The 15,131-nt window shown below is 44.1% G+C and overlaps 2 protein-coding genes across 5 annotated transcripts in view; one reads left to right on the top strand and one right to left on the bottom strand.

The window, feature by feature from the left end:
• The window catches only part of LOC107137033 (solute carrier family 4 member 1 adaptor protein), a 57,123-nt gene extending 49,742 nt beyond the window's left edge, over positions 1-7,381 (top strand). Inside the window, exon 14 of one of the 2 annotated variants that reach the window (XM_048804622.1) lies at positions 4,742-7,381. In XM_048804622.1, the coding sequence (XP_048660579.1) occupies positions 4,742-5,076 (335 nt within the window). In that variant the 3' untranslated portion in view covers positions 5,077-7,381. Of the gene's footprint in view, positions 1-103; positions 389-4,741 lie in introns of those variants that run through there. The other variant, XM_048804623.1, reaches the window with a different exon arrangement.
• On the bottom strand, positions 2,743-12,833 carry LOC125617220. Of its 3 annotated transcripts, none has more exons than XM_048804631.1 (3): positions 12,639-12,833; positions 12,068-12,344; positions 2,743-3,033 (listed from the first exon to the last, which is right to left on the bottom strand). In XM_048804631.1, exons 1-3 carry the CDS (start codon positions 12,790-12,792, stop codon positions 2,748-2,750), a joined length of 717 nt encoding a protein of 238 aa, XP_048660588.1. In that variant the 5' UTR covers positions 12,793-12,833; the 3' UTR covers positions 2,743-2,747. The 3 variants fall into 3 exon arrangements, with proteins under 3 accessions (XP_048660588.1, XP_048660589.1, XP_048660591.1); XM_048804632.1 differs by having other exon boundaries at positions 12,068-12,299; XM_048804634.1 differs by having other exon boundaries at positions 12,099-12,344; positions 12,639-12,813.
• Positions 12,834-15,131: the final 2,298 nt, after the last annotated feature.

Here is a 15,131-nt window from a genome sequence, read left to right as displayed (position 1 = left end):
CCACTTCACGCTTTGACTATAACCCTTGCTGCTCTGATACTGTGGCTTATTTTTAAATTAACATTCCCCCCATCCTTTTCCCTCTCCCCCTCCCTACCCACAGGGGAAGCAAGATTAACCTTCCTGTACTAGGCTGAGTTATCTGTCCTGCAGCTCACAAACCACAGGAATGAAGAAATCCAGACTTTGGGGCTGGCACCTACAGATCTAAGAAACAGCTATCTCTCAAGTCTACAAATGAATTATAACTCCTGACAGGGTACAGCTGGAGTGTAGCCTTTGTATCCCCTCTTTAAAAGCCCACTGTTCCCCCCAATACTTAGAATCATAGCCTCTGGGAGAGAAGCCCATTTTTTTTTTCTTCTTTTGTACCAGGGATTGAGTCCAGGGATGCTTAGCCACTTAGCCACATCCCCAGCCCTTTTTATTTTTTTATTTTGAGACAGGGTCTTGCTAAGTTGCTTTGGACCTCGCTAAATTGTTGAAGCTGGTTTTGAACTTTCAATCCTCATACCTCAGCCTCCAGAGCCATTGTGATTACAGGTGTGCGCCACTGGGCCCATCTAGAAGCCTACTTTTCTAGCAAAGCAATAAAGCTACTTTTTCCTTTTTCTCAAAAACCTTGTCCTTGTTATTAGGTTGGCATCAGGGACAAAGACTGAGCTTTCGATATCAATTTAACCCATGCTACTGTGGCCTTCCACAGTAGATGGATGAATAGCTGTCACCTCTGATCATGATCATGTGACCTAACAAAGAGGGGATCAAGGTTCTCTTTCTCTAGCCAGCAGCATCTGCCAACGTGTCACATCCTGGCCCTGTAGGTGGCCCAGAAGCCTGTAGCCATCATTCAGTCAGAACTTATACCAAGGTCCAGTTCAGAGGGCTGTGGAGGAAAAGGGAGCTGGGCTCTGTCCTGAGTCTATGCAGTGCAGATCATGGAATTCATTTAAGAGGCTAGCTGTCAGGAAATAGCAGCACCACAGCTTGGCTAGACCCCGCAGAGTTCAAGGAGTTTGCGTTCTAACCTCATTTGGATCAGACCACATTGGATCCTCACCATTTCATTGTCCCATGAGCAAAGATGATATTCTAGTTGCATGATGCATGATCTGAGACTGACAATAGTTAAGTCTTCCCCTGTAGTCACAGATCCTAACACATGTGAGCACTGAGGCTTCACCCCTACTCAAAGGAAAGTGATTAAGGATGCTGGAACTCCAAGGAGCCAGTTGATGCCCTGGGTGGAGTTTCTTGGTTTCCACGGTAGGGTACAGCCCTGAAGTCCTGCCAAATGGGGTGGCAGACCTGTAATCCTAGCAACTCTGGAGGCTGAGGCAGGAGGATTGCAAGTTGGAAGTCAGCCTCAGCAACTTACTGAGACCCTGTCTCAAAATAAAAAATAAAAAGATCTGGGGTATGGTTCAGTGGTTAAGCATCCCTGGATTCAATCTCCAGTACCCAACAAGCAAAACAAAGAATCAGGCTGAAAAGCCCTGCCCTGGCTACCTGCAAAAGACAGAAGGCCAGCAGTTCCTGTGTGCACATCTGATCTCTACCTGTCCCACAGGTGAAGTGGACAGCTGAATCTTGATGAGGACCTGCCTGGGGCAGCAGGACAGAGTGCTATGAGAGCTGTGAGTGGGGAGGGAACCTGGAGTAACTGAGAGGAGGGCACCAAACCCACATTCCTCCTGCTCCCCAAGGGGAACCCAGGCTTTCAGTGCTAAGCGCAAGAGCAGGTCAACCACAGCAGAGTCTGTGGATGTTAAATAGACTTTGAAGAGGAAACAGAGGAGTGCGCGGCAGATATTGCAGAGGTAAGAGTTGTATGTGTTCATTCCACAAATATTTCCTGAGCATCCGCTACATGCCAGACACCATTCTAGATACTATGGAATCTAGCAATGAGCACTGATGTCTCACAGACAGTCCTCTTGCTTGAGAGTTGACTGTTTTGACTCCAGCCAATGTAATGTAAAACCCAGACCCTTGACAATCTTCCAAAAAAAGTATTTTGTCACCAAACATGGAGCAGAGGGTTAATTTTACTGAAGATTTACTGGGTCATGATGACAGGCAGTTGCTCCTCTCACAGCCTGGCTATGAGGTCCTTCTCCCAAGTCTCTCTTGGCCAAGGGCAGGGGGGAATCACCTCCCCTCCTCCAGCTCTAGCCCCCCTCCAGCAGTTTGCTTCACAGAGGTCTGGTGGTGTTCAAAGGGGAAAACATTCCTCTCTTTGCTCTCTCACAGTTGGAGTCAGAAGGACACAGCTTCTTTCCCCCACACTCCTCCTTTCGGATATAAGGCCATTGATCATATCCCATTTCTGCTTCTGGGGTGAAATGAGTTCACACCTAAGAATGGTTGTACCCATAACATTCTAGAACAATGGATTACATCAATCAGTGATAGCACAGCTTCTACCTCACAGTGTTAGGTCAACCAGAAAACCAGGCTCCATGTTTTAGACGGGTGGGGCGGGGGGAGTGTTGAGCTGCTGCCCTTTTATTTTGGATTGGATATACTTTAGCACCTCCTTCTCACTCTTTTGTTAATAAAATAAAACAATAAACACACACTGCAATAGAAGAACACTGACAGCCTGTGTTTATGTGTTTATGTTGCGTCTGTCTCTAAGAAGCTGCAACTGCTATGTAGATTTTCAACAAAATGAGTTTTCCCTCAGTGTTGGGGGGTATGATAATTAAGAACAAAACAAAACAAAAAAAGGAGGGCAGATTCTTTCAAAATATGTCTTTTAATTCTTGCTCTCTTCCTTTTTCTTTCCCTTTCTCTCCCCACTCCTCACCCCGCCACCCCTTAAAACAGGCATTGACCTGCTTGCGGCCATCTCTGACAAGGCCTAGACAGAGAAACCAGGTTCTGAAACTCTGTTCCCTGTAGGAAGATTCCATCAGAGTCAGCACACTGCTCTTTCCATCAGTTGTTCCCAGTGGCTTTGTTCTTTTGCTCTGCTCTTCTCTCCCAGAAAAGGACCTCAGGGTGAGTAGAACCCCCTGAACACAGCACCTGGGGGAGGAACATGTAAATTAGGAGACTAAACTAGAGAACAGGAGATGAAAGAAAACTAGACAATCTGTGTGAATCTGGAAACAATCCTCATCTATACATTTTAATCAGAAATTCAGTCTTTTGGCTAAAAGTAACAGAAACACAACTCTTATTAGCTTGAGCCCCAAAGGAGAAGGTGTTGGCTCACATAAGCTCACTATGGACACAGCAAGGAAGGAATGACCAGGTTCAGGACCCAGCTGTCCTCTGATGTGGCAGTATCTAATCTGACTTTAAATGTGGAAATGTGGATACTAATGCTACTTCTCAAAATCCAGACTAAGGAAACATACTGGAGGATGTTACTTGAAGTATTATTTATAGGGAAAAATTAGGAATAATCTAAATGTTCATGTTTAAGCCATGGCACATTTTGTACTCTGAAAATGTGGAAATTGTTCAAAAGAATGAAGTTATGTACTAACTTAAACCCCTAAGACATCTTGGTAAATGAGAAAAGTAATTTGTAGAATGATACATACAATATGGTCTTGCTCAAGCATCAGCAAAAACAAAAACAAAACCTTGAAATAGTACTAGATATATCTATATGTGTGCTTGCAACATATATTTTTCTTTTCTTTCTTTGTACAGTGCTGGGGATTGAACTCAAAGCTTTGTGTGTGTTAGGCCAGTGCTCTACCACTAATCTATATAATTAGACTTGTATTTTATTTTGAGACAGGGTCTCATTTTGTTGCATAGGCTGGTCTTGCACTTGAGATCCTCCGCCTCAGTCTCCTGAATAGCCAGGATTATAGGCCTATGCCACTCCTCCTGCTTGCAAACATATCTTTCTAAATGAATGCAATGCACAGAGAAAGGTCTGAATTCACAGATCTTCATTTCCTCCAAACAGGTAAATTTAAGGGGTTGGGATTGAAGCAGACTGTCAGGTTCATTTTTATTTTCTTTTAATTTTTTAAAATATTTATTTTGTTTTAGTTGTAGTTGGACGCAATACCTTTATTTTATTTATTTTTATGTGGTGCTGAGGATCAAACCCAGGGCCCCACATATGTTAGGCAAGCGCTCTATCACTGAGCCACAACCCCAGCCCTCTTTTAATTTTTTTTTTTTTGGTGCTTGGAATAGAACCTGGGGCCTTGTACATGTTAGACAAGTGCTCTACCACTGAGTTACATCCCCATCTCTTTGACTTTTTTCAATGATAACATATCCATTTATAATTTATATACATAATTAATTTTTAATTAATTAATTTTTAAAAATTTAAAGGAAAAAGATGTGGAAACTTTCTGACTGGATCAGCTTGGGTCATCTGACTTTTCCTAGACCAATCAACTACAACCAAAGGGCCACTAGAGTTTGTGATTGCCCAAGCTGTTTTATAAGCTGTGAACTCTGGTGCAATACACAGATTGGCAGCTCCCAGTGACATGCTTGAGTGAGTGATATGAGAGCAGTTCCCCAAGAAAGGGAATAAATATCAATAGGGAAAGCTTTTGGACATCATTGTTTTCATAAGTTTGTGCGTCATCCAAATCCAAAGTATTTTGTTCAATATATTTCTATTACAATACAGGTGGAGCATCTCCAATCCAAAAACTTTTAAATCTGAAATATTCTAAAACTCTGAAACACATCACAGATTGTCCACATTGGTGGCCCAGTGACTTATGACTCAATGGTGCTTCCTTTCTAGGTGACAGGGAGTTTGCAAATGCTCCCCTAGCCCATGTCAGAGCCACTGGGCAGCAGTGGGAGACCAGCCACTATGCAAGAGAAGTTGGTGAGAAGGGCAGTTCACCCAGGGCTGGTTCATCAGAGTCTTCTCTCATCCGCAAAGTCTGTCCCTTATCTGGGGGTGAGCACGTCCTCTACTATCTATCACCTTGTAGTTGTAGAAGTATCAGTCAAAACTTTTCTGAGGAGGCTCACCATGAAGAAGAGCAGAGTCCCAGGGACCAAGCATTGGGAGCCCCACAGAAAGCGGGGCAGGTTTGTAAAGAGTCCAAGAAAGGAAGAAGGGTGGTCTGAGGGAAGAAGAGAGGTTGAACCCAGGGTCTCCCACATGCTAGGCAAAAGCTCTACCACTGAGTGACATCTCCAGTTCTTAACTCTGTGCTTTCATTCTCGCTCTTGCACCAGCCCCAGTGATCACCAGAAACCAGGCTGCATTTTTCAAGTTCGATGGGTTTTCTAGTCAGAGAAACTGGGGAATTTTAGGGCTGGGGATGTAGCTCAGTGGTACAGCTGTTGCCTAGCATATGTGAGTCCCTGAGTTCAATCCCCAGCATTGAAAAGAAAGAAACAAACTTTGGAATATTAAATGCAACAACCAAACCCATTTAGGTGCTGAACCTTGGGCTGGGTTTGACTCAGTTGAATTTCCCACAGGGAACCAAGGGGAAGGTGAGAGGTGTATGACCTTAAACTGCAGTCTCCAAGCACAGCAGATTTCAGTCTGCATTTTTAGATTATACCTTCTCTTTATTCCCCATCACCTAACCCCTTACCAGCCCTGTCACTGAGCGATTTCACTCCTACCACTGAGACCCTGCACCAACATCCATCTCCATCCCTCGCTGTAGTCATATTCCAGCATTTATGAGTGTCTTCATTCATTTAATATCAAATACCGACTATGTGCCACATACTATGCTGTACTGATGTTATAAGACACACCATCACCCTCAAGAAGCTTCCATCTACCCAACACCCAACTCAAGGGACCACAGAGGTCACCTAAACTCATCTGGGTGACCTAAAGGTAGCGTTGCACTCCTTTCCAGAAAAAAACACACATGCACAGAATATTGCCTACACTTAAGGGTGGCACCAATGCCCTGGAGCCCATTTATGATTGGAGGGTCTGTGTACTCCACATTGAAAACACTTGATATAATTCAACCCTCTCATTTGACATAATCAAAATGGACTTAATTATCTGACAGAAAAAAAACTTAGACCTAGAGAGGAAAATGTCCAAGGTCACACTGTGGGTAAGGTGCTGAGTGAGTCCCAGAAGCCAGGCCTCCTGGCTCCCCAGATGCTGCTCTACCAGGCTTTTCCCATCCCTTGTTGGTTAGGAGAAACTGGATGGAGGGAGTGCGAGTGCCCTGTGCCAGTCCCCTTTCCAGCTGCCATGCCTGGGATTGCCAAACCTATAGCCTCCCTTTTCCAGCACCTCTCTGACACCTCTGGGAGGGGCCAGTGGCCAGGAACTCCCTCAATAGTGGCTTTGACCCTGACCACCCCAACTTGTTACAGACGTCAGGGAAATGCTCTAGAGTGAACAGGATATGTTTTCCTACAAAATCATTTATCTCATCAGATAATTTGCATACATGTGGGGACATAAATGTCATTCCTTGCCCATTTCCTCCCTAAAGAAAAGGGTTCCCATCACAGCTTTCTTCTAAGAGAGGAGGCCACCACGCAGGCCCAGCTCCAGCTCTGGAAGATGATGCCTTCCTGATGGGGGTGGGGACTGGGGGATGAGTGCAGAGGTGGGGCCAGAGGTTAGTCAAGGCACCCAGAAGTGATCTGTAATAAGGCTCCTTTCTCGACCTCTCTTTTCTCAGGGCTTGGCTCCTAGGAGAGTCCCAGCTTTAGCTCTGGCAAATGACCTGCTCCTGTTACCCCAGGACCCTGGGTATCCCACGTTGTTCTTTATTGCACTTTCTTGGGGCTTAGTTATTGAATATTCAGTTGCTACCAAGGAGGATTGAGGCTGTGCATGGTGGCATACACCTGTAATTCCAGCTACTTGGGAGGTTGAGGATCCCAAGTTCAGGGCCAACCTGGACAACTTAGACCCTGTCTCAGGGGGAAAAAAGAAAGAAAGAAGGAAGGAAGGAAGGAAGGAAAAGGGGCTGGGTTCAATCCCTAGTACTAGGTGGAAAAATAGTAGGAAGTGCTTGTGCTATGCTTCAGACATTGATTTAAGTATGCTACATGTGCTGAAAATTCACTTAATCCTCACAGCAATCTATAGAAATTGACTCTTATTTTTCCATAGTCCACATGAGAAACTGAGTTTTAGAAAGGGTAAGTAATTTGCCCAAAGTCACACAGCTGGTAAGAGGCACTGATAGACTTTAAACTCAGTCTTTCTGGCTCCAATATCTAGGACTCTAAGTACTATGTCATAAGAGAGATATTTCGAAGGTTTTAAGTCTCTTTTAACCCGTGAAGGCAGTGTCGTACTGTAATGTTGGTGTGACATTTAAGGTCCCTTATGATCTTCTTCCATGATCCACTTGTGGAAGCAGCACACGAACATGCGGGGCTGGTCCCCACAAAGTTTCATTTGCTCCAACAGCACTTTCTCATTTCTCTGTTTGAAACTTTTCTTTAGCCTCTGAGCTTCTAACATGTTTAGTTTGAGCAGGGCAGACCCTTCTTTTCTTCTTTCCCAAGGTGGCTTTTATCAAATTGTCCCCTCTAATTATTGGTGAATAATAATTAGAGGGGATAATTTGATAAAATTGTCTCTTATTTCTAGGTTTCACTTACTTCCAAGGGTTGGGTGTCTATCTTACTCATGTCAGAATTCTTAGCTTTAAGTCTAGCGTCTGACATGTGGAAAATACTCAATAGATGCCTGTTATGTACAGTAAACAAAATATGTTACAAAATAATGTGTTCATATGCTAAATACTGTGTAACATATACTATGTATACTGTACATAACCCAAAATATTAGTTTATTAGTGATTTTTTTCACAGAATTTTAGGGGTTACTAATTTTTACTTCTTTGCTTATATAAGTATATTTTCCATCATGAACATGAACTACTTTTGTAATAAGAAACAATGCATTATTTAAAAATTGTTGGTATATGAATAATAGCTAAGATTTATTGAGCACATACTACATAAAAATTAAGAGCTTTGCCAGGCACAGTGGTGCATATCTGTAATCCCAGCAGCTCAGGAGGCTAAGGCAGGGGGATTGCAAGTTTAAGGCCAGCCTCAGCAATTTAGCTAGGCCCTCAGCAACTTAGCAAGACCCTATCCCAAAACAAAATCTAAAAAAAGAGTTGGGAATGGCTGGTACAAAAAAAATACATGTGGAAAATACTCAGGAGATGTGGCTCAAGCAGTAACAAGCTTGCCTGGCATGTGTGGGGCGCTGAGTTCGATCCTCAGCACCACATAAAATAAAAATAAAGATGTTGTGTCCACCAAAAAATGAAAAATAAATATTTAAAAATTTCTCTCTCTCTCTCTCTTTAAAAAAAAATCTATTAAAAAATACATTAAGAGCTTAATGCATACTGTCTCTAACCCTTACAAAAGTTCTCCTAGGTATGTACTATTGGTATTATTACCATTTTACAGATGAGGAAACTGAGAGGTCAAGGTTATAGGATTAGTAAACAGTGAAGTTGAGTCCTGGTCTGTCAGACTACAGAGATGTACCACAACCTCTCCATAGACCAGCCTCTGGTGGAAGATGGGTAGATGACTAAGTTTCTCTCTTTTTAAATATCATCTTTTAAATTTTGAAATAATTTCAGATACAAGAATAGTACAGTGAATTTCTGAATATCCTCCCAATTTCAACAGTGGTTAATATTTTTTGCCACATTTTATCTCTTACTTTCTCTGTTTCTCCATGTGTACATATTATTATAACAGCTTGATTGAGGTATAAGTCACATGCCATATAGTTCACCCAAATTATATAATCCAGTGGTTTTTAATATACTCACCCAAATATGTGCGACCATCACCACAGTCCCATTTAGAACCTTTTCATCACCTCCAGAAGAAACTCTGTACCTTTTAGCTATTACTTTCCTACACCCCTCCACCTGAGCCCTAAGCAACTGCTAATCTACTCTGTCTTTATAGATTTGCCTATTCTGTAAATTGCATATAAATGGAACCATATGTCATCTTTTATGACTCACTTTTTTTCACTTAGCATAATGTTTTCAAGATTCATCCATAACGTAGCATGTACCAGTACTTTATTCCTTTTTTATGGCTGAAAAACAGTCCCGTATATGGATATATCACATTTATCAGTTGATGGACATTTGCGTTGTTTCTACATTTTGGTTATTGTAAACAATGCTGCTCTGAACATTTGTGTACAAGTTTCTGTGTGGACATGTTTTTCATTTCTCTTGGGTATATAAATGCTGGGTCACACAATATCCATGCACACTTCAAGCCTTGTCCATTGGCGGGTGCTGAGGTCAAGTCGCTTGGCTGCACAGGTAGGGGAGAGACAAGCCCTGGTCTCTGCCCACCTTCTGCAGCCACAGGATCCTACGGCAGGACGCAGGGAGGGGACACGGGCTGTGGAAAATTCCTCACCTGGAAGATTCACTGGGAAGTGCCAAAGCAAAGAAAGAGGTTGTGTGGGCTACTTCTGGGGCCTTTCCCAGGGACACTACGGGGCCAGCCATGCAGGAGGGAATGAGCCGGCGCGGACGCAAGCGTTTCCCGAACCTTCTCTGAAGACTCCAGGCCTCTCCAGACGAGCGGGCCTGGGAAAGCCGCAGCGAAGGGTGGGGGGTCGGGGGTCGGAGGGTGGCGAAGGCTGGTGGAGCCCGGAAGGCGCAGCCTGGCTGGGAAGGGCTGGTGCAAACGCTGCGGTTGCGCTTGCTGCAGGACGCACGGAGAGGCGGAGGAGAGGCCTGAGGGGGGAGGCTGCTGGCTCCCGGGCTCCCAGCTAGAGGGAGTCCCTTCCAATGGGGCTTTGGGGGTTGCTGGTCGTTGGGGAGAAGAGCCCCGAGAATCTTCCTGCTGCCCCCCAGCTCCTGAGCTCTGCCGGAGGGAGGCCGGAGGCTCCTTGGTCCCTCTGTGGCCTGGCCCTTGCTCCTCTCCCTTGCAGGTGACAGCCCTGAGCCCACTCCTGCCCAGTTTACAGTGTGGGTGACAACGGCCACCTTCAGGGAAGGGCAGGACCTCCATGGTCCAGCCCTCCAGATGTGAAATGGGCACGACAGGCAGTAAAGGTGAAGTGGCACCTCTTTCTCCACAGAAAAGCCCTCTTCACCATGGCTGATTTTAGGACTATCAGCAAAGAGTTTCTGCAAAAGAGTTCAATGTAGATAAACTTCCTATTTTCCTGTCGCCCTGTTTACTTGGCCACTGGCCGGGAAGATACCAGCGCTCCAGGTGCTGGACACCCCCTTACTAGTCTTTCACAAACATATCCAGTATAGTACTTTGTAGAAATGTGCAAACAAGGCCTCTGGCCTTGAGCTGGGCTTCACTGAGATGTCTACATTTTTAAGATAAGTTACAACTGGGCTCCATGGTAACAGCTGGAGGGGGAGGAAAGAAGGAGAGAAGAAGCTCTCCTTACTCAGGTGTTGTCCTTGAAGGGTTAACTTGCCCAGAACAGTGAGAGAAAAAGCTGCTTTTATGTGAACTTCTGCAGACTGAACTTCTGAGCCCCTCCCCTTACATGCTGGGTATAAAACTCTGAAACTCCCTGAACTCGGGGTTCAGGGGATTGATTGATTACAGCAAAAGCTGTGTCCTCTGAACCTGGCTGCAGCCAAATAAAACTGTTTCCTGCTGTCTTTGGTGCCTTGCCTCGTTTGTCCCCACAACAAAAGGAGCGTGTGCTCCGAAACCTGTGGGACCCGTGGCCATGCACACCCCCACCTGATGACCTGCAGACAGGTTTTCTTCTGCCCTCACAGGGTTTTGAAGTTTGGAAAAGTTCACATACAAATCAAGATTTCTGATTTTTCTGGACAAATAAAAAGATTTGGTAACATCCAGCTTGTGTTTCACTCGGCAGCCATTGCTGAGCCAGGAAGCCTCCCGGCACCTGGCAGTTCCCACCCTCCTGTTTGTTTAAACTCTCTGGTCCAGGGCCTGTGAGCTCCCTGGGTCCTCACCACCGCCCTGGGGGACGACAGAAACATTAACTCCAGGTTATACCGGAAGAAAGCAAGGACAGGTAAGCCACTTTGCCCAAGTCACAGCCAGGAAGAAGCAGGGCTGGACTCTTCATCATCCGCCTCCCTGGTCCTTCCTCTTGGCACTCCCCTCTGCTTTTGCTTTTCATTTTCTCTCTCTCTGAGAGCTGGTCCTTCCAGCAGCAGTTGGATGGACTGCAGATGTGACCAGCAAATGACAACGCCTTAGTGTCAAAGTGTGGGGCCTTCTAGGCCATTGCAGAGTCCTGAACTAGGCCAAATAGCTCTTAACTGAGACTCTGGAGAGGCACTTTCCCAAAGCATGAAGCAGGAAGGCTTAGTCAAGGAACCCACAGTAAACTCAAGCAGTCAAGAGGAGCTGGGCACCTCTGTAAGGAGACCCGGGCTCTGGTCAGCCTCAGTGGTGTTCTCCCTTCCTGGCTTCCCTCTTCTCATGGAAACCGAGGGAGAACAGAGCCAGGACCTCCTTAGTTTCTAATCACAGTTCAGTCCAGCCAGGCTTCCTTGAACAAACTCTGCTGGTCACTCTTTCTTACTTTCTCTTCTTGGAAAGGCTTGCTAATTCATTTCCTGTGTGGGTTTATCAATACTCCCTAGCAGTTTCTAGAAATGAATCAAGGAACAGTATCTTAGGTCTCAGAAAGTTGGTGGGAGCCGGTGGAACTGCTTTCTAATAGTTCAGCCATCTACGGCACTCTACAGTTTATAAGACCCTTTCACATCCATGAGTATTATGTAGTTCTCACAACCTTCTGAGCCAGATAGGAGTAATTTGTAAGCATGGTTCATATAAGTTAGGGCACAGAATTCTCAGTTCCTCTCAGTCCTGCTACTTACCTTGAGCAAATTCAAGTCATTTTTCTTTTATTTCCTCATTGATTAAAAAAAAAAAAAAAAACATAGCAATCTACCTGAGGCAAGTCCACTGTGTTTTGTATTTCCAGGGAGTGCTGTTCATATCAGATATCATGTGATTGGTTCCCTGGGATTGTGCCATGGGTGGAACTCCTCTAATATATATCATGAGGATTAAATGCCATAATTTATGCATTAGAACAAGGCATGGGAGACAGTAGGTGATCAACAAATGCTTATCAGGTGAGTGAACTCACTCAGTCATGATGGATTCTGAGGGACACTCACAGGAAGAAGGAAGTAGTACTGGCTCCCTGCGGCTGTTGTTGCTTTTCCTGCCCACTTTTCTGTTTCTTGCCAAGTTGCCCTTTGTCCCAAGTCTCTGGATTCCCAGCCGGCTGGAGGCACAGTTATCTGTGGAGCCTGGAGTGCTGGGTCTGGGCTGTGTAATGACCAGCCTTCCGCTTGCCTGAAGTTTCCGCTGGGGAGCTGGAAGCCACAGAATCCAGATGGCTAATTGCTTTGTGCCTGTTTCTGCAAATCACAGTGATTCACTGTCCCTGCTGAAAACATGCTCTCTTTTCAAAGATTTAATGGTTTCCAAAATTAATTTAGCCTCATCTGTTATCCCCCTGCCCTTCTGCACTGTCCCCTCCCCCCAGAGCTCTCCTTCCTTTCTCCCTGCCCTCCCCCCAGGATGGAGCTTTCTGTTCCACAAAGCTGGCTTTGACTCTGAGGGCCCTTCCAGGGTCACCTGAGCACAAGCCCAGTGTGGAGCAGTTGGCTGGAACCCCAGGAGGGAAGGGCTGGTGCCAGTGGCACACTTACCTCCCACCATCCTTCGTGCTCGGGCCACCCAGACAAGATACCCCCAGACAAGAACTCTAGCAGCGCCCTGTTTGCATTGCTTCACTCCTAAAACTCCCAAAGAATCACCTGTGTTTTTACAAGTGAATTCTTGTTTGTTTTTTTGGAGACACATTATGTGTCCAGGAGACTTTGGCCAGAGCTCGACTAAGAGGGCAGAGGTTCAGGGAGTCTGCCTCCTCTCATACTGACTCGCTTCCTGATCATCTTGGGGCTTCTGTTCTTTCCCAGTAGCATAAATATTACCTTCCTCCAACTTCTGCTCCCTGTTTATGTATTTGATAAGCATCTATTAAGCCTCTCTATATGCCAGGCATATGCTAAGGACTGGGGATACAGTGGTAAAAAAAAATGTAATCCTGGTCCAGTGACTCAATCTAGAGAAAGAAAAGGCTTGAGATCTACAAATCTTTCTCTCTGTTATTCTACTGGATTTTGCTTTATATATTTCAAGGCTGTATAGTTAGTTAAGCACATTGAAATTACCAATTATGGGGCTGGGGTTGTAGCTTAGTAGTTGAGTGCTTGCCTTGCATGCGTTAGGCACTACTGGGTTTGATCCTCAGTACCACATAAAATAAATAAATAAAACAAAGATATTTTTTAAAAATCCCAATTGTACCTTCTTGGTGAATTACTGCTTTTATCAGCATGAAGTGTCCCAAATGCTTTTTACCTTAAATTCTATTCATTTTGCTCATCAGCAGGGGGCTGGTTAGATCAATCATGATAGATATATCCACAATGGAGTAGTATACAGTTGTGAAAAAAGAAGAGATAGCCCTATGTGCTATTTAGAATGATTTCCAGCATGTTATTAAGATGAAAAACAGCAGGGTGGAGAAAATATGTATCATATTCTACTGTTTAATTTGTATGTATGCGTATATTTGCTTATATACCAAAAAGCAGAAAAAATCATAATATCAAAAGAAAATTGTGAACCCAGGGTTTTAGGAGGCTGGGGCAGGAGGATCACATATTTGAGGTCAACCTCCACAGTTTTGCAAGGCCCTAACCAATTTAACAAGATCCTGTCTCAAAATAAAAAATAAGAAGGGCAGGGAATGTGGCTCCATGGTAAATCACCCCTGAATTCAATCCTCAATACCCGCCTCCAAAAAAAGCAAATAAAATGAGAGGGTGAGGAAACAGGAAGATGTTGGTTAAAGGGTACAAACACTCAATTATAAGTTGAATAAGTTTTGGAGATCTAATGCAGAGCATGGTGACTATATACAGTAACTTATTAGTTTTTGTTGGTGGTGATGTTTTAGTTTTGGTACTGGGGATGGAATCCAGGGGCACTTAACCACTGAGCCACAAGCCCAGCCCTTTTTATTTTTTATTTTGAGATAGGGTCTCACTAAGTTGCTTAGGCCTTACTAAGTTGCTGGGGCTGGCTTTGAACTTATGATCCTGCTGCCTTAGCCTCCCAAGCTATTGGGATTATAGGCATGCACCACCATGCCCATCTAAAATATTGTATTGTATACTTGAAATTTGCTAAGAATAAATCTTAAAGGTTCTTAATGCTGTACCACTAAGCCATATCTCTAGCCCTATTTTGGGGGGGCATTTACTGGTACTGGGCATTGAACTCAGGGGCACTCGACCACTGAGCCATATCTCCAGCCCTATTTTGCATTTTATTTAGAGACAGGGTCTCACTGAATTGCTTAGCACTTTGCTTTTGATGAGATTAGCTGAGAATTTGTGATCCTCCTGCCTCAGCCTCCCAAGCTGCTAGGATTACAGGCATGTGCCTCCACACCCAGCTCTCTAGCCCTTTTTATCTTTTATTTTGAGACAGGGTCTTGGTAAGTTGCCTAGGCTGTCCTGGAATTTGTGATCTTCCTGTCTCAGCCTCCCAAGTAGCTGGGATTATAAGTATGTGCCAGCCTCAAATCATCATTTTATTTACCTCAAATAGATACAGTTTTTTGTCAGTTATGCCTCAAATAAAATTTGAGGGGAAGGGAAAAAAACATAAAAAAGTTGCTCAGGAAAAATTTTTTAAAATTTAGAATTTTCACTTTGAGAAGTGGCAGACACTGGACAGAAGAGTCAGGGATAAAAGACTGTTCTAAATAGATAATTTTACAGATTTGACATTGAATTATGTGTATATTATATATGACTATAAAATAAAATGGAAAAATTAGTTCTTAAAAAAGACAATAATAACTATGTAAGAACTTGGTTTCGAAACTCAGAATTAAATTTTTTTTTTAAACATTTTTATTTATTTATTTATTTATTTTATTTATTTTTTTCAGTTTTCAGCGAACACAACATCTTTGTATGTGGTGCTGAGAATCGAACCCGGGCCGCACGCATGCCAGGCAAGCGCGCTACCGATTGAGCCACATCCCCAGCCCCAGAATTAAATTTTAAGAGGTTCTAAAACACAGTACTTTGATTGTATGACTATTGAGGGATATACCCTGTGGG

The sequence above is a fragment of the Marmota marmota genome, unplaced genomic scaffold, assembly GCF_001458135.2.
Source record: "Marmota marmota marmota unplaced genomic scaffold, marMar, whole genome shotgun sequence".
NCBI classification, from domain to species: domain Eukaryota; kingdom Metazoa; phylum Chordata; class Mammalia; order Rodentia; family Sciuridae; genus Marmota; species Marmota marmota.
The sequence above is the reverse complement of the archived record's forward strand: the minus strand, read 5'-3'. Positions and strand labels throughout refer to the sequence as shown.

Coding starts and splice junctions, on each gene's coding strand:
- LOC125617220 (XM_048804631.1), bottom strand. CDS start 12,792: ATGTGTCTCCAAAAAAACAAACAAGAATTCACTTGTAAAAACACAGGT. Junction 12,345..12,638: donor AGCACGAAGGATGGTGGGAG/GTAAGTGTGCCA, acceptor TGTGATTTGCAG/AAACAGGCACAAAGCAATTA. Junction 3,034..12,067: donor TCAGAATCCATCATGACTGA/GTGAGTTCACTC, acceptor TTCCTCCCCCAG/GTGCTGTGTTCAGGGGGTTC.